Raw genomic sequence first — 26112 nt, 5'->3', positions numbered from 1 at the left:
CTACACTCATATTCAGTAATTATCATATTTTCTGATCTTATGAAAAACACAAAAATTGTATTGGCTAGTTTCATTTCTTTAAGCCCTATCCCTTCACTATGTAGACAAAGACTTACTGGTATTAGAAGAATCAGAATGAAATAATGCCTGGGAAACCTATAGACATTGTCGTCACTTCAAAACTGTGGATGCCAAAGTGAACAAACTATAGGCAATCTCCCTAGCCATCCCATACACACACAGATGCCTGCACCACTAACTGTGGACGCTGCCAGGACGAGGTTCCTGGCCACCCACTTCTGGAATGAAGATGATGTATTTTGGCACTGGGGAAGATACCAGTAAAAAAAAAAAATTCATAATAGTAAAAAAACCCCATGGTGGAGAGGCTGATAAACCAGGAAAATCACAACTTGATTTAGAAAGCAGCAGGGAGCTAGTAGGGACACTTAAAGAGGAAGATTGAATAGCTGGTACAATAGAAAAGAAGATTGCTTTTGCTGAAGACCCTTTTGAAACTCCACAGAAACATGACTGTGACGCTAACCAGATGAAGGACTTTAGGAAGAGCCATACTAAGGTGGGAGGAAACTGCAAATCTCCCAGTTAAAAAACATGAATGAGGATTAAGACAGATATGGTCATTAGAAACAAATGGGCTGCAAGTGTTTTCATTATCAGAAATCTCAGCCCTCAGCTTAAAGGCATCAAATGTCAGAGCCAAACAGGGGTCTTTTTGCCTGGGAGCAGATCAGAAGAGAAACACCAGCTTACACTCCACCAGCTCCACCAGCTGCGGTCATCATAATAGATGTTGTCTCCCTGTTTTGATTGCTGTAGAAGAAATGGGGTTGTAGTTCTGTGTCTGCCTTAAGCTGTGGAACCTTGGGCTACCATTTATTGACTCTCTGCCTCAGGCATCAGCTATTCATAATTGATTTAAAACTATATAAATATATTAATATATCTACTCTCTTTGACTTGAGAGAGAATTAAAAAAATTCTGCAAGAAAGCATTAAGCTCTTCAAAGAGGTGTCATCCCATTCCAGAGTACAGTAGTTACTATTTTCATCCTGCCTCATCTTAATCAGTCTCATTAGACCAGCATTCTTAATGGATGAAATGTTTTCCCATTGAGTTCTTGGTAGAGTTCCATGTGATCACAAGCTAATCATTGCTGCTACTGCCTGAGTCTTGCTCAGTTTGCTCTCCATAGTGTACCCTGCAGTGATTGTAGTGTTGGCGGTAGGGGCCAACTGATATATTTTTTAAAGATTTATTTATTTATTAGAGAGAGAGAGCATGTGCCAGAGCGGGGGGGGGGGGGGTGGGGAGGGGCAGAGGGAGAGGAAGAGAATCCTCAAGCAGACTCCCCACTGAGCACAGAGCCCCATGCAAGGTTCGATCCCAGGATCCTGATATCATGACCCGAGCTAAATCAAGAGTCGGGTGCTTAACCCTCTGAGCCACCAAGAAAAACCCAACTGATTTTTCTAACCCAGTGATGGTACACCAAAAGAAAAGGGACAATGTATTTCTGAGGGGATTTCAAATTCTGGAAGAGATCGTTTCTATTTCGACAACAATTTCTAGATGATTAACTCTTATTTCAAAGAGATGCTCAGTTCTCAGAAGGTTCTCCTTCAGCATAATCATGAGATTTTTTTTTTTTCTGTCTTTATCAATGACAGCACCTGGAAATGGCATGGAGGATAATTCTGCTCAGCAAAAGGTCACACTCCATAATATGACGTATATATCCAAACTCATTTTTGAGTGATCTAGCTTATACCATGCAAACTCTTCAATCCTTTGATCAAGATAGAAGCCTTGTCAATACAGTATGTGAAGAGGAGACTCCAGTCATGCCTTAGAGAGCAGAAAGTTTCCCTTTGAATTGAACTTTTCCCAATGAGAATATTCCAGAAGCACCATCTCAAATCACAGAGATTTTCACATATTAAAATATTCCTTGAGATCCTAAGTATGCGGTTGCTGAAAAGAGATCCTAAGGAGGATAATAATGAGTTATAAGATAATATTTCCAATGACATTTAAAACCATAGCCAAGAGGTGCCTGGGTGGCTCAGTCGTTGGGCGTCTGCTTTCGGCTCGGGTCATGGTCCCGGGGTCCTGGGATCGAGCCCCACATCGGGCTCCCTGCTTGGCAGGAGGCCTGCTTCTCCCTCTCCAACTCCCCCTGCTTGTGTTCCCTCTCTCGCTGTGTCTCCCTCTGTCAAATAAATAAAATAAAATCTTTAAAAAAAAAAAAACCAGGGCGCCTGGGTGGCTCAGTTGGTTAGGCAACTGCCTTTGGCTCAGGTCGTGATCCTGGAGTCCCTGGATCGAGTCCCACGTCGGGCTCCCTGCTCAGCGGGGAGTCTGCTTCTCCCTCTGACCCTCCCCCCTCTCATGTGCTGTCTCTCTCTCGTTCTCTCTCTCTCAAATAAATAAATAAAATCTTTAAAAAAAAAAAAAAAAACCGTAGCCAAGGTTAAGAGTCATTTCACATATGAAATAGACAAAAATATCTGCTAGAAAGTTTGTGGCCCAATAAGAAAATAGAAAATCACAATCATTCATGCCTATTTATGTGTAGTATTAAACAGTAAGAAATCCATTTCTTAAGATCTCCTTAAATATTAAGACTTCTAGAGTTGGCATTTACATACTCTGACAGTGATAGTCAAGTAACTTTATGATTATGTTCATCTCTGTACATTAGCTAGATAGTGGTTCCAGAGTCAGTCAGGTCTGATCATCACGCTTCCATTCACACTTGGAAGCGGAAATGAAAAGAGTTTGGACTTTGGAGTCAGAGGATCAAATCTGATTTTGCTTCCCAGTTCTTAGCAAATGATTCAACCTCACTAAGCATGACTTTCATCATCTATAAAATAAGGATAACACAGTGTATTGAATCATAAAATTAAAAGAGTATGTATGCAAACCGCCCCACGTGTAGAAGTCACTCAAGATAATAAGCTCTAGAATGATAAAGATTTCATAATTCTTTTCTGGTGAAGAAACCTCCCTTAAAGCCTCTTTCTAAAGAAACAAAAACTGTTTTTCTTAAACAAAATGCTTTTCCAGATGTAAGGCATGAGAACCATGAAGGCAAATAGCCTTTGCAAAAGTCCCCAATTCTTTGGCTACAGCTATAAAATTCGTGCTACAAACTGGGCACAAAAAAGTCCTTTAAAAATGTTGCAGTTTGTGATGGGCCAAGTTTTATTCCAAAACTCATTTGGATAAACACTAAATTGGAGTGATTATTACCAAAGGGGGAAAAAAAAAGAGAGAGAGAGAGACTACCACATTGGCCTTTCCAAGTCCTATTTGAGTTTCCTATAGTGTGTGGTTTAGGAGAAGAATCAAGAAATCCAAACACTCAGCTAATAATCCCGGTGGATGTTGAAAAGGCCATGCACTTGTCACAACTGATAACTTACTCCCCTGACAATAACTAGACTGAGGACACCCCAGTGTTCTTTTTCATAGCTGAAAGGCAAAAACTATTGGCAGTTCCTAATTTGTTGATAGGTAATAGTCCTGGCCTGAATTTGGTTTCCTGGGTGTAGGTGATCATGTGGTACAAAGGAGGAGACATTCCCCTTTATATTTTCCAGTGTCACGACAAAGACTGAGCACTATTTGAAATAGAAAAGACAGACTAATTTTTTGCTTCCCTTTCTTTGCCCCATTTTCCTAGCTCCTGATGCTCCTTTTCTCTTATTCCAGTCCCTCGGGTTGCCTAAAACTCCTTCAGTGAAATCCTACTTAGTCCTTTCTTATGTCCCTAAATCCCCTTGTAATGCAAAATGAACTCCTTCCCCCATCAAAAAAAATTCCCAACAGGATATTAATTTTACAATAATCAGGGTTAAATAATTTATCCTAATAATCCCATAACCATGAAAGTTACTTGCATTTTTTGAAGAGAATGACTAGTGCCAAAATTAATGCCTAATGAGTAGAATATAGAACAGTATTATAAGGTATCAAGTGAATATAGGCTTTTTTTTAAAGGGGGAACAAAAAAGAATAATTAGGCTTTAGATAGATTGGCCCTTAGGGTCTGCTCCTCAAAACTGACCCGATTTGTCTGTGATTCATTCCTTCTTCAAATTCTGCTACCATCGCTTCTCTACCAATTCCACATATTTTTTTAAATATTTGTTATTTAAGTATAGTTGATATACAATGTTATATTATTTTCAGGAGCACAACACGATGATTCCACAATTCTATACATTACACAAAGTTCACCACAAGTGTAGTTACCATCTGTCACCACACAATGTTATTATGGGATTATTGACTATATTTCCTATGCTGTACTTTTCATCTCTGTGACTTAATTTATTTTATAACTGGAAGCTTGTGCCTCTTCATTCCCTTCACCTATTTTGCCCATCCCCCCCAACAGCCCCCTGCCTTGTGGCAACCACCACTTTGTTCTCTGTATTTATGATTCTATTTCTGCTTTTTGTTTGTTTGTTCCTTTGTTTTGTTTGCTTGTTTTTACCCAGGAGGATTCCCATAAACACAGGGTCTCTGGCAATAGAGACAAAGACGTTGATGTGAGGAGGGCACAATTTGGGCTTAGGGAATTATTAGCTAGAGGTGAGCACGTTTTTCATCTGAATATTGATCAACAACAACCACCACCTACATTGCTAATATCGCATAAAAGTCTGACCCGGAGATAGGAACATGGCATTTAATATTATTGCCCATTTACAAAAACAAAGCTAAATATGGGTAGAACTTGAAATCTGTCAGGGTATAGGCAAAAAGAAAGAAAAAAGGTAATTTCCCAAGCCTTTAGAAATATGTGACTGAACTGAAAGGCCTAAAAAAGCCTCCCACTCCCATGGAACTTGAAAGCGTTCACAGGAGTCCACACACTGCCGGGTAGACAACTGCCAGGAGCTGTCACCACAACCCCAGTACAAAGGAGAAATCTGTGCTTCAGGAGGTTAAATGTTGCACCCATAGGGAAACAGTGCTGAAAATAGAATCCAAGTTTCTGACTCCCACAGCATCCTTCACTGCAGCCTCTCTTGGGCGACCTCCAGAATATCTCAGCGTTTGGTTTACCGGTTGCTGGTACCAGAAAGCACAGATGTGCACAAAAGCACATTTTAAATTGTGAGCATTTGGATTTGCTTTTGTTTATTTGACTCTCCAACATGAGTTCTTAGATCAGTAGTTCTCATTTAGAATCTGGTAATAAAAAGAGCTTCATCTTCTCTGGGTGAGCCAATGTTGAAATTTGGCTGATTCTTGCTACCAATAATGCAGCTGGGATGAACTCAGAATCTCGAATCCACACTGCCACTCACTAACTATGCAATGACTTTGTGCAAATAACTCAACTTTTCTCAAATACAATTTCCTATCCTATAGAATGGGAATAATTAACATTAATTTGATAAAATGGTTTATGATTTGACAGTAATGTCCTCTCTCACATGGATTATTGCCAACAGCCTTATATCTGGTCTCCTGACTCCTACCCTTGCCTACCTTTCATCTATTATCAACAGAGCAGCTAGCTAGAGTAGTCCTGTTAAAACATAAGTCCTGTCGCTCTTCTGCTTAACACCTGCCCCCATACCTTCTCACCCCCTTCAGAGTAGAAGCCAAAATTCTTCATTGGCTTACATTATCTGCCACCTCCTCATTGCTTCTCTGGCCTGACCTGTCACCACTCTTACCTAGAGCATTTTGCTCCAGCAACTCTGGATGCCTCACTATTATTTTTTAAGATTTTATCTATTTATTTGAGAGAGAGTAAAAGTGAGAGAGATCACAGAGGGAGAGGGAGAGGGAGAAGCGGACTCGCTGCTGAGCAGAGAGCCCAACACGGGCTCAATTGCAGGACCCTGAGATCATGACCTGAGCCAAAGGCAGACGCTTAACCGATTGAGCCATCCAGGCGCCCCTGGACCCCTCACTATTCCTCAGACATGCCAGAAACACCCTGCCTCAGGGCCTTTGCACTTGCGGTTTCCTCTACTTGGAAATTCTTGTCTTGAATGTTTATATGAATCACCCCGTCACCTCCCTTTAACTCTTTATTCAAAAGTTATGTTCTCAGAGGGGTTTACCCTGGCTCTGCTCTCTAAAATTACAACCCACTCTCCTCCTAATGCTTCCTCTTTGCTGGTCTACTTTTCTTCTTAGCATCAACTAACATATCCTACATTTACTTCTTCGTATGCTTTATTGTCTGTCTCTCCCACTAGAATATAAGCTCAATGTCAGCATTTTGCTCACTCATTAAATATGTGGTTTGTGGGGGAAAAAACCCTCAACTTCCCTGATCTGGAGTTTATTCATCTACCCCCAGGACAGTTCTGCAGCAATACCTGCCACAGAGTAGGAACTTAATAAATGGTTGTTGAACTGATGACTGAATCTAAAAGAGCTCTCAACATTATGACCATTGAAGCATGAAAAAGGAGAAGAAGGAAGGGAAAAGAGAAAGGGAGATGTGAGGAAAGGAGAGAAAAGAATCATTCAGAGACACTCAGGTGACAGTGAGATGGATAAAAAGAACCAAGCAGCAAAAGACAACGGAAAAGGGAGCCAGTACATCATCCTCAAAAAGCCCAGGAAAGAAACAAAAAATGAAGCAGAGGAAGGAAGGGCTGTTTGTCACCGTGAACACTCAGTATTTGCAAGATTTAGCTATGGTTTTATCATGAGCTGGTAGAGCACGTTCCTCAGAACCTTGGGAATCATCTTTTCTCCTGTGAATAAGCAGTTCAGCTGTTCCCTCAAGGGGTCATGGACTTGAGAGGCCTAAAGAACGTAGGATCAAATTAACCACCAGACCCATCTATTCTTCATCACCATCTATTTTCTTGAGAACCTGATTTGAACATGTATGTAATGCCAAGTACTAAGATAACCACTCTAGAGCATGGTCATCATCTGGAATGTCACACTCCTCAATGCACACACACACGCAAAGCAGCACATCTTCTGACTACACAATTAATAGATTCCCAGTCTTCCTGCAATGCAAGGACCACAAAATTCTATACTTTTCTTATTCAGTGCCCAATCAGTGGAATCCTCTGAAGCAAGCAAGAATTTCCAGCATCCATACATGGGATGCTCTCCAGGGTCTCAGGAGGGACCATTTCCCTTGCGGTTCACCCTTTATTATGATTTTCACTCCTTTTCTTTTCTGGCACCCCAGGCTTGCAGGAGCTATTTTGGTTGTCAGATAAGTTTTGCTCTGAGACGCCTTTAAAGGTCTGTTTTGAGGAAAACAGCATTCACTTCGCAACCTTCTTGGGAATTTTATTTAGCGAGAGCCTCTTCATCCCAAGGATTTAAAGCATGATGGAAACTTTAGCTCATGAATCAGAACAGCCCTCCAGAGCTAAAAGCTAGCTGTATTTGCATAACAATTTAGCAGCTCCAAACAGCAAGGCAAGGTCAGGTGAAATAAATTGCCAAGGTCATGGTTCTCTTGAAGTGGTATTGAAATTCAGAACCTGCAGTTCCCCAGTCTTCCTTACCCCAAGGATGTGTCTCCTAATCTCCTTCTAAAGGATACCGTGGCATAAAATAAATCTACTGCAGGCGTGGAAACCACAGGCCTGCCCTTAACCCTCTATTGTGCTTCTAATTTCAGATTCAGATCCTGGAGGAAGAGACCAAATCCTAAACCACTGACTTCACTGCATTACTATACAAATGAAAGAACTTACTAGAAACAGTGATCTGGAGGACTCTTGGTCTAAACTAGACACTGCTGTTGATCGTGCCTGAAACTCCAAAGTATTTTGAAGCTCTTTAATTTCTTGATCAAATAATTGCTTCAAATTCACTTTTCACTTCTGAGAATCTAAAAACATAGGGAATCCTTAAAAACCGCAGAGGCCCACGTGCCCGAGAGAAGGAAGCTGAGGAGATTAAATGTGTAAATTATTCTGGCTTTGGTGCCCTTAGCGAGAAAAACCTTTAAAGCGACACACGGAAGAGAAGCTCGTTAAAGTCACAGCTTCTCAGAACCTATCCCAGTGAACCACTGGAATTCAGAATCCTCAGGCACAACTCCGAATTCGGAATTCTCCGCGGCTCAGAGTCCTGCGTCGCACGGAATTTCGCAAATCAAGACCCGGCGCCTTTGCGGGGAGCGGACTTTCCAGGGGCGCGGGAAGCGCCACCCGGGATTCTCACCATCAGTGGGCGTTTAGCGCAGCCAAGCGACAGGCTGGCGCCAGGGCTCAGCAACAGGGAGGCGCCGGCTGAGGCGGGGAGAACTTTGCGCTCCGAGCAGAACCACCCTTTGCTGGCCAGTCGCGTCGCTCCTCCGAGGAAGCAGGCGGCGGCGGCGGCGGCGACAGGGCGGAAAGAGGAGCGAAGCAAGGAAGAGAGGAAGTAGCGAGACAGGAAGAAAGATGAAGCCAGTGCCGGGGGGCCCCGCCAGAGGGTGGCCGACGGTGGAGCAGGGAGGATTTGGCTTCTTTTTCGCACTCGGGGCGTGAACGCCTTCTCCTGCGCGACCCCAAGGAAATTAAGTGGGTCTCGCCTGGGCAGAAAAGGAAAAGAAAAGAATCCAAGTGAGCGCGTCGCCCCTCTAGGAACTCCGGCTGCTTCCCAGCCCAGCCTCCCCGCGGGGCCGGACGCAGTGCCCGAGCCGCCCTGCAGATGGGGCGGGCAGGGAACGGGCGCCCAAGCCGCGGGTGACCGGCTACGGCCCGCCCGCCTGCCCGGCTCCGCGCGGGGACCGGGCGGGCAGAGGATGCGAAGCGGAGGGACCTGGGCGCACTAGGCTCCAACCCGGATGGCCCGGAGACCGCTTCGGCTCCTGGGGGCGCTTAGCCGTTCAGAGTGAGCTGCCCGCGGGACCTGGGGGCGGAGACCTTAGGCAGCGGCTGCAAGGGGGGTGAGCCAGGCGCAGGAGGGGGCGCGCTTTCTCCCTGGGGATCTCAGTAATGAGGAGACTGAGTTTGTGGTGGCTGCTGAGCAGGGTCTGTCTGCTGCTGCCGCCGCCCTGCGCTCTGGTGCTGGCCGGGGTGCCCGGCTCCTCCTCGCACCCGCAGCCCTGCCAGATCCTCAAGCGCATCGGGCACGCGGTGAGGGTGGGCGCGGTGCACTTGCAACCCTGGACCACGGCCCCCCGCGCCCCCAGCCGCGCTCCGGACCGCAGCCGGGCAGGCGCCCAGCGGGATGAGCCCGAGCCAGGGACTTGGCGACCCCCGGCGCCCTCGCCCGGCGCACGTCGGTTGGGGAGCGCCCTGCATGGCCGGGGCCCGCCGCGCGCCCGGAAGCCCGGGGAGGGCGCGGGGGCCGAGACCCTGTGGCCACGGGACGCCCTCCTCTTCGCCGTGGACAACCTGAACCGCGTGGAAGGTCTGCTGCCCTACAACCTATCTTTGGAAGTAGTGATGGCCATCGAGGCGGGCCTGGGCGATCTGCCGCTCTTGCCCTTCTCCTCCCCAAGCTCGCCGTGGAGCAGTGACCCTTTCTCCTTTCTGCAGAGCGTGTGCCACACCGTGGTGGTGCAAGGGGTGTCGGCGCTGCTCGCCTTCCCCCAGAGCCAGGGCGAGATGATGGAGCTCGACTTGGTTAGCTCTGTCCTGCACATTCCAGTGATCAGCATCGTGCGCCACGAGTTTCCGCGGGAGAGTCAGGTGAGAGGAGTGGGGCGCCACTTGGGGGCCGGGACCTTATGGAGGGGAGGAGGGGAGAAAGGGGAAGGGTGAAGTCCGGAGGGACTTGGGGCTTTACAACTTTGATATTGTTTAAGGACCGGACCATATCCATAGATGGTTCGTTGAAGAAGTTCAGTAAAAGTAAAATAAGACAGTGTAAGTGCGGATGGAAATAAAATAAGAGGTAGGGGTAGCAGATGGAAGAAAGGAAGTGGGGGAAATAAGCGTAAAAAATACTCCTGTTTTGACCAGCTGGGGAAACCTAGTGAATGCCAGAGGGAAGTAGAAATCAAAGTTCAGGAGCGTGGAGAGCAATGGATTTTCTAAAGACGAGCGCGGGGGAGGGCGATGGAAGATCCCTGAGAATGCTGGAGTCTTTCACTCCCAAGAGGAACTAAGCATGTGGCGCCAAGAGCTGCATCTGCTCTGACTTCTTTAGAAGGTGTGCCTGAGGCTTGGGCGGTGCTGTACGGAAGGAAACAGCCCTCTGAATTCCTATGAGTAAATAGGAAATCTGCAACTAGTACGGAAGCAATAGGGTAAAGAAGGGCAGTTAATTACGCTTGGGCATTGAAATGCATTAGAATTATTATCTGGTAGCGTAAAAATCGATGGGAGGACTCATTTGGGATTGGTTTTTTGGTCCCTACCTTTCTGTGTCATGTGGGCTCAGAGACTGGCTGTCTGCAGTTGCTGTGTTCAGCTCATTTCTGTCTGAGTGATCTAGGACTAAAGAAAGAAGACGCTAATGCTTTCGTTTCTTATAGGTTAAAAAATTGAACCTATTTTTAATAAAAGAAGCTATTTGTGAATTTACTGTTGACAATAATATAAATATTTAAAGAGAGGGCGGGGTCCTTTCAGCAATAGGAGTTTGCTGCCTTTTGTGCATTATTTTTATCAAAATATCAAGCTTCATTAAGCCTTGCACAAAGTATTTATGAAACAAATAGGTAATCGGTGTTGGCCCCATGTTAAAGATTGAGGAACTAAGGAAAGTTTTGGTCAGTGTACTAATAAAAGAGTCCAGACACTGCAGAATTTCTAACTCTACATATCATTTCACTATCCCTTTAGCTGGAAAAAAATATTTCTAATCTCTTTTCTTCCACTTTTGATATATATACAGAGATAAAAGCTAAAATGAGTAAGGCCAAATACAAGTGAAAAGTTTGATAGAATCTATGCATAAAATATCAAGAGAGTACTAAAGATTTCTTTTTCTAGAAAAATGAATCTTACATTTTTAATCTTAGGAAGGCTGGGCACCCGCTACTTTCAGCAGTTCCCCAGAAGATTGCTATTTAATGCTGAACTATAGAGATTTGATCTGCAGAGTGCAGGCTAATTAACTTTTATCTAAGACATTTCCGTCACCTGAATCTGAATGACTGTAGGCAGCAGATGGGAAGGCAGGGAAAACACAGGTGCACAATGCTGCCAATGGCCAAAGTGTTATAAACATGAAATTGCATCCATAGGGTGCATCATTATTAATATATATGCAGAATCAGATTGAACGAAATGCAAGAGTCAGCATCACGTGCTTCTCATCATTGCTTCTTTATTACCTAATACTTCATTAGTTGCCAATAGTGTTCACAGTCTCCAGACTCCTTTCCATTTGTAGATTGTTTGACAGATCTTAAATAGCAAGAATTTCCCCCAAATTAGTGTTCCTTAGTTAGAAAGGAAATTGTGTTCCATGCTGGATTTGTGCAGCATCCAGCACATTACAACAAGGGGACTAGAGAAACCAAGAAGCAGCGTCTAGAATCAGACAACTTCACAGCTTTAGGACCACTGTGGGAACAGTCTTCCAGGGACAACCCTTACAAGCTGACAATAAAATGAACACTCCGCCAAGCACATTTTCTTCTGTACTTCAATTCAGAAATGGATTTTAAATCACTGTTGTCACTGTTATTTTCATGGCACACATCTTGAAAGGGGGAGATTATTATATTAACTCAGATCTCGTTTGCCCAACTGACATGTTCTTTCATTTATCTTTGTATTTTAAATTCAAACATATCTAACTTGTCTTACTTTTAGTATATCATTTAAATGTCATTCTATAATGTTCTATATTAAGAATGTCCAACTCAGTGCCAAGTCACCTAATATGTAATTTTAGGATATGACCATAATCTGCTTTCAGCAAAAATAATAACTGATCTTTCCCTTGCTTCTGCTAAAAAGTAGACCTTTCTCCCATACACTGATATGATTAAAAAAAAAACAACTTTCAAAATATAAAAGAATGTCAGAGTCATTTTATACATTAAATAAAATTGACTTAATTGAGCCACTGTTCTCATTGGATTCTACTGCCCAGTGACCTAATACATTGATTGGGCCAGTGCCTGAATAAAGGATTCTAGAAGAAAGAGGACTTGTCCACACAACCAAGTAAAATAAAATTGTGTCTCTTATTCAGACAAATCAAAATTGCTTGGAGCAGTAGTGACAACAGTGTTTTCTCTCAGTTTCTTCTGGGCTGTTGATTTCCTTCATATGAAACCTTGAATTAATAAATAGTGGTTTTGATAGTATTCTGCCACAGCTCATGAATGGAGAGAGAGAGCACTGAAATGATCAAAACCCTGAGGAAAGCATTATAGTTTTATTTCACTATTTATCGGAAACAAACACATAAGATCATCAGCTTGAAAGGAACCAACATTCTTCAAGCAGGGAAATCCATTATCAGTAAGATAATAAACTACCCACTTTTAGAAACCATATGTATTATCACTACATAATAAAAGCTTCATACAACATTACTGCATAGGATAGGATTAAAGCACGTTTCCATCTGAAAAATTCTGACTTTGCTACACACTCAAACCTCCACTTGAGGCTAACTCATTTTATTAAAATGATAATTTCTTAGTTCTAAATTGTATTCCCATGACCTTCAAGTAATAATTCTGCAAATGGATCCAGCTACATTTAAGTTATAGTAAGTTCCTAAAATTGTTCTTTCTCTTCCATTCCAGACCACCTTTTCTTCTAGGGTTTTGGTATAGTTTCTCCAAGGTTAACTCCTTGAAATTTGCCTGCTCAGTGACAGATACAGGTTTCTTTCTAAAATGTATATCTCATGTTAATTCCATAGTGGCTCCATTAGGCAGAGTTAATGGAGTAAGATAATTGGCTTAGATCCAAACCCATACAACCAAAAACTGACTCAGGGCCCCAGGTTGGCACAGTTGGTTGAGCAGCTGACTCTTGATTCCAGCTCAGGTCTTGATCTAAGGGTCCTGAGGTTGAGCCCCACGTGGGCTCCCCGCTCAGCAGGGAGTCTGCTTCTCTCCTCCCTCTCCCTCTACCCCTCCCCTTGCTCATGCATGCACACACACACACTCTCTCAAATAAATAAATAAATTTTTTAAAAATAAATAAAAAACAAAAAGTGACTGTATTACTATTTTCAACTCCAATTGAACATACCAACCACAGTTTGCCTGTCTCATGAGCCATATATTCCCATGGAAATAAAAGTGTTTTAGATGGTCCCTTTTCTCTGACAACACAGTGCTAAGTACCGAAGCCTATTTATTAGTTCGGCTAGCACACTGCCACTTCTGTATGATACAGGGACCAGAACAGTAATACCACTAAGGTACAGATTTCCCCCACTATCTGAAAGTAAAGCATTCCTCTGAAACCTTTTGTAAGCCCAAGTGGCATAAAGTGAAGAGCATTCCCCGCTTTCAAACAGTTCGCGTAATGCCACTTCACTTTGAGGAAAGACCTACCTTAGCACCTGTTTTCCCCGATGGAAAAAATTCAGAAGGGGATTTTCACTTTTATGAAAGCAAAGCAGTCGCGGTCCGCTGTCGGGAAGCAGGTGATTTCTCCTCCCCTGAAGTAGCGTCAAAAGGTCAGAGTAGCTTCCCGCCCCCCCCCCCATGCCTACGTCTTCTTCCTCAGTTCATCTTATCACATAGACATTGTCTCATCTCACATCACAAGAGGAAGGTGAGTGCAATACAATAAGATACTTTGAGAGGGAGACCATATTCACATAATTTTTGTACAGTATATTGTTATGTTTTATTTTGTTATTATTGTTAATCTCTTACTGTGCCTAATTTATAAATTAAACTTTATCGTAGGTAGGTATGTATTGGAAAAAAAACAGTATTTATAGTATAGGTACTATTCGTGGTTTCAGGCATTCACAGGGGGTCTTGGAATGTATCCCCCACGGATAAGGGGGGACTACTTTATATATCAGGTGTGTCATTAGGGGATGAGTAAAGGACATTTATTTTTAAAAGATCTGCTCTCAACTATATCGGTTTTCCTTGACTTGCTCCATGCAAAGCATTGCTTTCTGTCCTCCGGGGGAAATATACTCTTCTGTAATTCATGATGAATGGCTGATAGTAGCACCTAATTGTTGCTGACTTGAAGATAAATGATTTCAAATTAAACGTCAAGTGATAGAAAACTTTTCTTAGAAGTGATCTTTTACAGACTCCTTTTGAGGTACAGAGACTTGGGATTAATTTGGAAGTTTTTATTTTTAATTTGGGGATTTTTTTTTTTTTTTTTTACAATACTTAAATTTTTTTCCAGATAAATAGATCAGAAGAGGTTAGCAAATACATTCACTGGGCAATTAATCTGTCTCACCCACTTTTCTTGTGCCTGCCACAGTCTAGTCATAGAGGATATTTGGTCTTGACCTTCTTTGACTATTCTGTCTTGGAGTTAATTTATGATTGAATCAACTGAACTAAGTATCTGCATCATCTGAAGACCAGTTTCATTGTTTAATTCCTTAATGTTTTATCTTTTGGTATTGCAGAATCCACCATGGATTTTGTGCCATTAGACTTTATTTCATGAATACCTCCAGTCAAATTCCAATCATGTTGGTTAAAATGGCACAATATAATGGAAGGTACATTAAATAACAATCAAAAGACTCTCAGCCTTCCTCTGCCTCTCACTGCCCATGTAATCTTGGGCAAGTGCCTCTGTCTCTGAACATCTATGCTTATCAGTCAAAAGAAGGTACTTACCAATCTGACAGAATTGTATTTGTGAATCAAATAAGAAAACAGAGTACTTTGGGAAAATTTATAGTGTTAGCCAAACAACTGGTAGAGAAGTGTTGGTCTGATAAGAATCATCCAAGTCCTAATTTTCCACTAATTCTCATTAGTAGTTACCAATCAAATTGGGATGTGATTCACAGTGTAACATGTCTTCATCCTCCACCTTACTCTCTATCCCCTCATTTTCTTTCTCTTTAGAAAAAAAAAAGTAGGTTTAGCTCTCTCACAGAAAAGGGAAAAAAAAAAAGAACTAGACTTCTAAGTACATTGTGCACTTGCCCCAAAATAGAAGATGTGCCATAGGTACTATTTCTATACCGAAGGCAAATTTTCACCTATGACCATCTAACACAGTTTCTAGAGACTTAGGTTTTGCCATCGAAGCCTCAATAAGATGCCCACGGTTTTTCAGAAATGTTGGTTTCTCACATTGGTTATAAGTTTTTCCTATAAGCAAACTTAACAATAATAGATTGTTCATGAGAGTATGGCCTCTCCACCTACTATATCACTAAGCACACTGGCTCATCTGATATTATTTTCACAGCAAGTTTTTCTTGTTGGTTCATACTGGCACAAGCTCCTTATCTCATCATGGACAGATAAGAGTTTGCAAACCAGATACTTTGAGTACCATTGCCCTAGACAACTATGGGGGGCTCTCATAGCAAGGTATTGTTCATTTTGGTGACATCAGTAAATTTAGAGATGAAAATCTCATTGTCTCTTGTCCTGCCAACTCTAGCTACTGCCACTCACATACACAGAAAAGTAGAGGAAGTGTACAACACCAAAAATGTGATGCTGAATCTATAAAACTAGGCAAGAAGGAAAAAAGAACATCTCAGCGTCTGCCACATTGCTTTTTGAGTGAATGCATGAATAACAAACTAATGGAAATCTTTAAGCCACTCATTTGTCTTTCTCAGATCTTTTCTTTATGGGATAGTGGGAGAAAAGAGCAATGGGGAAAAGGTGAACTAGGAGTAAGCTAGCTCCCTGTCCCCGCTCTCGCCCCGTCCCTTCCCTTAAGCCAACCTAACACCTCAGCTAGATTTTCAGTTCTCCTTCTGAATGTGTAAGATTCAGTCACTTTCAGGGGACACTGTGATCTCCTGCATTGAGGGAGCAGGCTGATCATACAGACCTGGACTCTTACTGTGTCAGTTGGAGTAAATACTCACCCTGAAAGGCTAGTATCTGGCTGGCCAGGGATGGTCTACTGGTAGAGATGAGCCTTTAAGGATTCAAGTGGTAAAGAATTAAGCAGAATGACTTCTTTTTTCAGTCAGGCTGAATTATGCCCCATTGTTTTTCATTTGAGTCATAGATTTAGAAAAAAAACTCAATCATATATATTTTTGTAGCATTTATACTTTGCAAGTCTTCTTCACAAATGTGCTCACAGAATCCTCCTAACAGTCCTGTGAGGTAGACAACAATGCATACAACATATAGAGTACTAGAGGAGCTATGCATTCTAGGAAAAGAGAAGTCACCAAGAAGACAGACTTATAGCTCCTTCTAAATTCAGTGTATTTGTTAGCCTACAATCCAAGAACAGACTGGATCCATCACTGCTTTTGAATTAACTCAGAAAAGAGGATAAAAGAGAGAGAGATCTACGTCAGGTTTGATTGTTAAAAGCATATTTCATACTAAATAACCAATAATGGGAATTGACTTAAATGAATCATGATATATCTTTACAATGGAGTTCCACATACCCATTCAAAGGAAAATATATTGACACAGAGATAGAAAGAAATTTATATAATTTATATAAAGTATGACCTTGGTCCTGGAAACTATGAAGTCTAGAATTTTATTTATAAAAATTGTAATAGAAGTCCATTTTTTCCCTATCCATGCTTTTATTTAAAAAAAAATAAGTATGTATTACCTACATGATTAAAAATATTAAGAGAAAAAAGATAAGTTACCTGCATATTTCCTCACCAATGCTTTTGATACTTCAATATGAAAATATAGATTTTAGGAAAAAATAAGTGGTAGAGTATGCTTAGATTTATCAAAGTCCTTTCACATCTATTTTTCATTTTATCCTCACAATTACTTTGTGAGGTGAGCAAGACAAATAGTATTTATTACCTTTATTTTGCAAATGAGACAATAGGAACATAAATGAAAGAAATACAAAGTTGGAGTTAAGAGAAGAGGCTTTTGAGAAGCACAGACTTATGTTTGACTCTTAGCTTTACAACTTCCTAGACATCTTACCTTGGGAAATATGCCTCAATTTCTTGATCATAAAATATGACCATCTCCTAAAGTTGTGATGAGGATGACACCATGTATGCAAAGTTCTAAGCACAGCATCTAGAGCACTGTGTGTTCTTATGATAATGATCATTCTTTTGATATAAAGTGTTGACATGGTAAGACTAATAAAAACTAAAATTATCAGAATAAGAACTCAAATATTCTGGGTTGCTCTCCAGAGTGTTTCTATATGCATTTTTTTTTAAGATTTATTTATTTATTCCAGAGGGAGAGCAAGAGAAAGGGAGGGCATGAGCGGGGGGGGGGGGGGGGAGGTTGCCGCAGAGGGAGAAGGAGAGAATCTCAAGCAGACTCCTGCTGAGCATGGAGCTGGCCCTGGGGTTCCATCTTATGACCCCTGAGATCATGATCTGAGTGGAAACAAAGAGTCTGACCCTCAACTGACTGAGCCAACCAGGCACCCCTCTATATGCATTTTCAAGATGCACAGGATATTCAAGCTTAGGAGATCCAGTTCCCTTGGACCAACCTAAGAAAAACAAAGAAAACTGCTGTTTTGAAACCCCACTTAGAGTTCCATTTCACTGACGTGCACCCTCAGCTTAGGTGTATATAAAGTTGGTTAGCAAAAAAGTGAACTTTGAGGTCCAGTTTCAACTAGTTGCTCCTTTGTATTGGTTCTGAATGATTGGCTCTTTAGATCAGTTACATCAGAGGTAAAAATAATGTTCTATTTCTATTCGTTGGTGTGAGGAACTCATAATTCTTGCTTTATCTACTATCCTAATTTCTCATAGGAGGCTCCCAGGAATTAAACTTAAGGAACAATAGAACCATGAGCCAGTTGATAGTTTAGACTTCTTGGGGGAAATGAGGTTGTTAGAGAGGGGAGAGTCTAATTTGACATGGATTGAAGGTTCAGAAGTTTCCCCTGTTTCATACAGACTTTATCTGTACTAATGTAACTGACTTGTGGCATATGTTAGCTCAAAAGGTTAGAGACCGTAGCACTATTATATACTGAGGTTTACAGAAAATGGATACCCATAAGGCAAACTGTTTTATTGAATGCTGGCTGTATCAAAACTGTTTGATACATACAACTTTGAGGGACTTTTTACATGCCTATTGCTGTTCTGATTATAAAAGTAATGCATATATATGCTCTACTCCTCAAGGGTGTCCACAGCTAACCTTGAGTAACATTTTGATATATTTTATTCTCTCAAGGCCAATGGTTTAAAATTTTTGGAAACCACTTAAAATTTTTAGAAACCATTGGGTATAATTAAAGAAAGCCCTACTGTCAGTCCAACTAGGTATTGACATCAAAGGACAGGAGAGAGGAAAACCTTTTTTTTTTTTTTTTTTGTCCTAAAAACTCAGAATTGACAGGGCTTTTTGAAACTTGGCAACTCTGAGCTGATGCTATTTCTATATTAAAAAGTGGTATTTTCCTTGGTATTTGCAATCTAGCTTTATGTTTTCAACATTCTGCAAGTCACTGAGCCTCTATAGTTCCAAACAACGGCTCAGCCTGCATCTTTCAGTACCATTCCTGAGAATGGCTTGGAAATGGGTTGTCACTACTCTCTTCTCAGTTAGGGGTGGTCGTTAGCAGAACTTTCAGCATCGAGCACTTTGATGGCTGCAAAACCTACGTACAATCTATTGGTGTTTTTCGTATTGAAAGCCTCAACTCAAAGCCAAGCCAAACAAAAGTTGGGTTAATACTCTCCAGATTAAAAATAAATTTTTTTTTATTTCCATAAGCGAAGTGAGATGCTCAGCATGTCTTCATCTAACAGAATCACAACCTGGCAGATTGCGGAATTCTATTTGTTCAGTCCCAACCAGAGGTACTTAAACGGGGATTCCATTAAGTAAAGAATTTGCTTCTGTATATTGTGAATTTAATAGGTTCAGATGGAGAGCTGTTCTTGTTTTGATGCTATACGAGGAATTAATTTGAGTCACCTCACATACTGTGTTACACACATAAGGAAATGCTTCAGAGTATATCTGAAAATGAATGATAAACCCATGCCTGAGTTAATCCAGTGTGCCTTCACCTGGTCACAGGCACAGAGAGCCATCTAGTGGTCCCTAAAGTACAGCTTTATGTTCAAGCATCCTAGAAATACAGCCTGACAAGGCAGGAAAAGGATTCCAAACAGCTTTCAGTCCTTGTCCCAGTCTTTTAACTGTGGGAAATCTAGGTTAATCCATCACAGAAAAGACCTGCTTCTGCCTTCCAAGAAGACCCAACAGTCTGCTGTTTGGCCACCATATCTATAATTGCAGTTATAAACCTTAAAGATATCTGAAAGTGTATGTCTGGAAGGGAGGGGAGGCAAATGTGAATGACTCTTACTAACTTCAGCAAGGCAGAATGGCTAATTATTGTAGTACTTACTCTCACTTTGGTTTATAATGCAACTTGAGAAGATGTAGCCATTTTATTGTGTTAAGCGTATCCTTTGCTCCTTTATTTCTAATTATTAAAAATGTATGCTCTTTGTGGATAATTCCAATAATTAAAAAATGCCAAAGAATAAAATAAAAATCACCCATAAACCCAAAACCCAGAGATCTAGACATGTGTATATATTATAAAATTGGGAACCATGCTATTTTATGATTTTTAGCTTGCATATTATAAATATCTTCCCATGTCATTAATATTTTTTTCATTATTTTAATGGCTAGAAAATTTGGCTTTGAATAGATTGTTTCATTCGTTTAACCCCTGTTGTTTGAATCCAGGTATTTCCCACGAAAAAATCAGTAACACGTTAACTAATGGGACTTTACCAGACTCGTCCTCCTTAACATTCTTGTCGTTTTTGGTGCTGTGGAGCACCCTCTTCTTGAGTTCTAGGACACACCATCATGGTTTTCCTTTTTTTGGCTCTTTCATTGTTTTTTACTGATTGTGCTTCTTGTCTTTGACCCCTTGTGGTAATAATCATAGAGCTGTGCTGTCCAGTATGGTAGCTGCCAGCCCTGTATGAATACTGAAGTTTAATTAAAATGATGCAAAATCTAAAAGTCGGTGTCCCAGGTGCTCTGAGTGCTCCGTGGCCTCATGTGGGTCGTGGCTACTGTATTTGACAGCACAGGTATACAACATTTTCTGTCGTCACTGAGAGTTCTGTTGGGTATTTCTATTGCTGCCGGAGGGCATGCAGTTGTAAGGAAAAGAAACTCACTCCAAGGAACTCAAAAGGGAGGGGTCTGTGCTGGAAACTCTAGGACCCTGACCAGGAGCTGAGCTGGCAGGAGCACAGACAGCCCGCACTGCTGGAAAGTGCTGGGGCAGCTACTCCCTTCCCCCCTCTGGGGCCCACAAGCTCTTCTCTGGGCTCCTCACTTCCCATCTGCTCCATCCTTCTCTCTGGATAGCAGCTTCTTCCTCTGCCCTGCCATAACTTCTGCATGGATGGGGTTCTGATTTAACATGACAGGACGTAGCCGGAACTTGGTAGGACTTCCACCTCTAATCATCTGTGGGTTTTATATCTCTTAGCTCACATTCTGCAGACATCTAATGGGTTCAGACTACATGGATTGCTTCCCCCTCCATCTCCTGTTCTAGGTCCTCCCTTAATCCAATCAGCAATGGCCAGATATCAGTGTTCAATAGAAGCCTTAGAATACAGCAGTAAATAACATAGCAAAACTCCTGCTCTCAAAGAATTTACATTCCAGTGGGGGAGATAGACAATAAGATATGCAAACATAAATATAATAGTTTTAAGTAGAGGCTAGTGCAATGGAGAAAAATAAAGCAGAGTCAAGGATTAGAGAATGACCGTGGTTAGTCACGAAGGCCTATCTGAAGAGGTGACACCTGAGCAGAGAATGAAGTAAGAAGTGAATCATGCAAATTTCTAAGGGAAGAGCATTACAAGCAGAGAAAACAAAGTACAAAACCCCTGAGGTAGGAATGAGTATAGCAATAAATATTTGTTGAATAAATGAATAAATGGACTATCCCAAGGTAGTAGCCATTATAACATTTGTCAGTGGGCACATTTTCAAAAGAAGGTATAAATAGTGAGGAAATAACCAGATCTAGCATACTCCAACACAGGGGTATTTCCCAAGGTGTAGACTGCTGAATTTGTTTCCTTGCCTAAGGCAATACCAGGAATTTCTAACTGGAATTCCCAGTCATATCTCTTATTCTCACCTTAAATTCAAAATATTTAAAGATACCCGAAGGTGGTGTCCCCTCTCACCTCTAACAAGAATTCACAGGCCGTCTTGCACCTCTCTCTTTTCTTCGCATCTGGTTCTGTTGCCTTCCTTAGTATATTTCCCTCTTCATCCTTCTTTTCGTAAGACATTAGCTCCTCCCAGCAATACTCTTGAATAGCCTCTGTAGCTTTCCTTTCTTTCCTCCAAACCATTCTGCACCCTGCTGCTAGATAAATCTTCGGAAAGCAAAGCAACTTTCATTCATTTATTCATTCTTCATTTTTTATTCAACAAACACTTAGCAGGTATAATGCACTGAGCTTCAGGCCGCCTCCCTGCCCAAAAGCCATTTTACTGTGGCAGTATTACCATTCGTCTTCCACGCCCCAACACTCCTGAGGGACGAAACACACCTTAAATAACAATGATTCACTACAAGAGTAATTCCCAGAATTGGAGCAGGGTACATACACCACGCTTAAGAGAATGTATCAGATTCTCCAAGTTTTGTGAGTATAGTTCAAAAAAGCCTTCCATCCCCCACTCTCAAGATTCTGACATGCCTCCCCTGAAGCTAGAGAAACACAGTTTAATAATTAGCAAACTTACAGAACCTGGTTCTCAAGACCTTTCACAAACATGTGCAAATAACTCTAATTCATGACATTCTTCTGAGATACAGGTGTCCAGAAAGCATAAGATCTCTAGGGATAGAAATGTGTGTGTGTGATTTAAAAAAAAAAAAAATCAGTAAATGTAAGTTATTATATTAGAAAGCATTTCTCTATTATGTATCTGTATAAAAAGGCAGATATACACCCAAGCTGTCATGATTTGCCGATGAATTATGCTCCTATTCAGAATTGATTTTTCCATTGAAACAATGTTATCTTTGGCTGTTAGGACCTCAGGCCAGGCCACAAAATCCTGTTTGGCCCATGATATGACAGAATTCTGGTATTAGTTCTGCAGACACTAAACACTATCTGTTACAGGCTCTTTCTGTTTGAGACCAAGGGGAATTAGAGTGAGGAGGAAAACCAGAAGACCTGGCTTTTGATTATAATTCCAGAGTCATCTGTACAATCTTGGAAAACCTCTCTGAGTCTCACTTTTTTCTATGACAAATTAGAAATATTCACTCATTAAGCAGGTATTGGTGGAGTACTTCATGTGCTATTTTAAAGAATCGATATGGGTTTCAGGAAGGTAATATACATAAAAACACTTTGTAAATTCAGATTTAAAAAATGGATGAGGGAGCGGCCTGGGTGGCTCAGTGGGTTAAGCATCCACTCTTGATTTCGGCTCAGGTCATGAGATCAAGCCCTGCCTTGGGCTCCCTGCTCAGTGAGGAGTCCGCTTGAGAGTCTCTCTCTAAAATAAATAAATAAATCTTTAAAACAACAACAACAACAACAACAGATGAGAAGCATTCTTATTGAAGCATCTTTTTTGTCAGGTAAACACTTCTCGTTCCACTTTTGGAAAGCCAGGACTTACCCTCCCCAGCACTGATTTGGCGGTGGGAGCAGCCCACCCTTGTCCTGTCCTCCTGCACTGAACCAGGGTGGTCAGACCGTAACTCCAAAACGGGCAGCAGCCGCTGGGAAGGGAGGAAAGGAGAGCAGGGCCGTTTCACATTTACAGAGACGTGAAAAGTGCCTCTCCTGAACCCCCCTAGAGTCACGTACTCCATCCTAGGCCTGAGGAGGAGAAGGGGCTTTGAGGAGCTGACAGGATAGGGAAGCTACAGCCAGGACGCAGGTTAGAATGAGAGACACTTTGGGAATCAAATATGAAAGCTCAGATTGCCCACTTACGGCCATAAAAAAAAAAAACTCCGTTAGTTCAGAGTTAGGATTTCTTCAGTTTCTAAATAATATTTCATAATGGACTGGGATCCTGGAAAATAATCAAATCCCATTCTAACCTTCATTCCAAGTCTGCCTTTAATTAACACTTGCTGGGCAGGAGCCGCTTAGAAATCTTTCAGTTTCCATCTTTCACAATTATTTCCGGATTCACCCCCGCTCCCGGGGCAGGAGAACCCTGACGATCCCCTTTGTACAGGGAAAGATCAGGAATAAACCAGCAGGCTTCACCTTGGCCACACCATCCATGCCTCCAGTACTTGATTGTCCTCTTAGCTGACTTCTCTGCCTTCATTCGTGGCTCGTCCCTTCCAGTCTCCAAGCTGCTGTCAGAAAGAGAAGTGTTCACTGGCCGCCTTAACCCCAAACCCTTAACTCCTTCCCGAAAACAACAGCGGCATTATTGCCCAGTTCAGGCCTATGTGTACTGCCTTCGTAACTCTCGCCATATCTCGGCATCACCTATTGCTACCAATTTTTTAAATTACTGTTTTACTTAAATAAATTTATTTTTTAAAATCTTTTTATGGTGACGTCAGTGAAGAACCAGTCCCCCTTGCCATAAATAGAAAAAGGTACACCATGACATAAGTACACCATGAAAACGAAATCATTCTAGCTCGGTAGCCTTGCCCGAGCCCTTCTTTTAAACCTCACTGAGTTCCACTAAATTATATGCTCTGGCCTCATATATGCTTTTTTTTTTTAAAGAAACTCCCCCAGGTGATTCATATATTTCCAGGCTTTCTCCTAGATGTAGCAGAAGGATTAAACACTAATTGAAAAGCGATTAACTTTCAGTGTGATTCAGTGTTACTTAATGTCAAGTCCCTGATCAACCTAAAATTCTCTCGTGAACCACCTCCCCTCTGCAGCCTCTCACCCGTAGGCTGAATTCTAAGCAGCCTGGTGTGGCAGTCAGGACCCTTTGTTATCTGAGCCTTGCTTAACTCTTCTCATTTCTTCTTGATACTAACCCTCGGCCCTTGCACTCTGCTCAGCAATGCACAATGCTGTTCCAAGCCTTGGCACGTGCTGTTCTCACTGCTTGGAATGCTCTTTCCCCTCGTGTCTGCCTGAAACTCCTGTTTCACCTTCAGACCTTTGCTCAAATGTCAGTTCACCGCCCACCCTCTCCCAGCCACAGTTGGCCACTTCCACTTCTGTATGACATTTCTACTTAGTACATTCTTCTTTACTAGATCTTCTTTATTCTTCTTTACTAGAGCTATCGGACAGGAGTGTTAATTATTTATTTACGCGTGTGTCTCTTTCCTCCACTAAATTAAACCCTAAGCTTCTAGCATGGTGCATGGCTCATAATAGATGCCCAGTGACTATTGTTTCAACTGAATGAATGGTCCGTTTCCATCCCTTCCAGTGTAACAGAACTGAGCATAAAACCTACGGAAAACCCACTGACTGCTCACGTGGGGTCATGTGAACCTAAGAAAGTGTAGCACCTTGTGAAAAATGATCCTCATTCACTGTGGTGGATAGAGTTCATGACCACCCAGAATTTACTGTTATGTAGAACAAAGCTGGTAGATTCAGGCCTTGAGGAAATTGATTTTGTAAGAAGTAGAAAACCTGTTTCTACTCCCCTCTTAAGATTTTTTTTATACATCCTTCATTGTCCACAGATCGGTTTTCAATTTCCTGGAGACCACAAGTGACAGAAAAGTGACATTGTTCTCAGGTCTTTAAGCCACTGCTTTCCCGAATTTTAATCCTCTCCGCCTTCAGCCAATTTCGCTATATTGTATAGCCAAAGATTCTCGACATGTAAATTAAAGAAAGTCAGAGTGGATGAAAAGTAAAGTTACTGGAATAATCACCAGTTAAGAAGAGAAAAAGCCTGGAATTGTATTTTATCCTGTCATCCCTTGTCAAACAAAATAATCAGAAAATCAGACAAGAGCTCAGATGCGGCCAAGACTAACCAGTTCTATTCCTGGCTCCTTTTCTTCCATTACGTATAATTCCTTAGGCTTTCAGACCTCTGGAGCGGTGGCCGTCTGTGTGTTAGCAACACTACAGATAACATTTCAAAATTTGATTCCCAAACTTATCAGATCAGAACCCCTGGCACTGGAGCACAGAAATCTGCCTAAAAACAAACAACCTCGCAGGTGATTGTGTCCACAGGTGATCCGGAGTATCATATTTTGGGATCACATTATCCTAAGAGTCTCCCCTAATGTGATTTTCAAACTGTGACCAGGCACCACCTGAAAAAAAAAAGCCTAAGGTAATGTTTAAAGTGCAGATCCTCTCGACCTCACTGAGTTCCACTAAATTATATGCTATGGCCTCATATATGCTTTTTTTTTTAAGAAACTCCCCCAGGTGATTCATATATGCACAGTACAGTTTGAGATCAATGACCTGGGGCAGAGGTTTCAAACTCAGATGCCTTATAGGGGCCAGGAAGGTAATGGAAATGTGAAAAACAGTCCCAGATAATACAGTAGGGAGTAGTAAAAACTATAGGCAACTGAAGAGTGCCTGACCTTTCTAAAGGAGGCAGCCAGCCACCACTCAGCTGCAACCAGCTTTTCACCCATGGGGATGTTGCCAGATACTGTGAATTTTCGAAGGAAGCCAGGCTGGGGATTTTTTTTAATGTAAACATTTCCCTAAATGTTGATAACGAACTCACTTTTTTTTTTTTGGGCTTTATTGAGGTGTAATTGACAAATAAAACTGTAAGGTATTAAAAGCATACAACATGATGATTTGATACACACACACACACACACTGTAAAAGGATTCTTTCCATCAAATTAATTAAGTAACTTACATTTTAAAATGCAATCTGCAGCCTCGCCAGGGCCAGAGGGTCACCAATTTGACACGTCTAGACTGGGAAGTGTCAAGGCATTTATCATAGACAAGTATTAACCAGAAATGCCTCGGCGACTGGCTAAGCAATAGGAGGTGACATAGGCCTGTCACCGTAAGTACCGTAGCTTTAAGGTGTAGCGAGAAAGAACTAAAATAAGTACCTGTTGTAAAGGACAGGTGGCCAC

The 26112-nt window shown here is 41.7% G+C and overlaps 1 protein-coding gene across 3 annotated transcripts in view; it reads left to right on the top strand.

Annotated features, from left to right (window-relative positions):
* The first annotated feature begins 8043 nt into the window (after positions 1–8043).
* GRIN3A (glutamate ionotropic receptor NMDA type subunit 3A) overlaps positions 8044–26112 on the top strand; it is a 146069-nt gene continuing 128000 nt past the window's right edge. For 2 of the 3 annotated variants that reach the window (XM_032419146.1, XM_032419147.1), the window contains exon 1: positions 8045–9663. In XM_032419146.1, the coding sequence (XP_032275037.1) occupies positions 8965–9663 (699 nt within the window). In that variant the 5' untranslated portion in view covers positions 8045–8964. Of the gene's footprint in view, positions 9664–26112 lie in introns of all 3 variants that reach the window. The other variant, XM_032419145.1, reaches the window with a different exon arrangement.

Source organism: Phoca vitulina, unplaced genomic scaffold, assembly GCF_004348235.1.
Source record: "Phoca vitulina isolate PV1807 unplaced genomic scaffold, GSC_HSeal_1.0 scaffold21, whole genome shotgun sequence".
In the NCBI taxonomy this organism is placed as follows: domain Eukaryota; kingdom Metazoa; phylum Chordata; class Mammalia; order Carnivora; family Phocidae; genus Phoca; species Phoca vitulina.
Note: the sequence above shows the minus strand (reverse complement) of the source record. Positions and strands in the feature narration are given on the sequence as shown.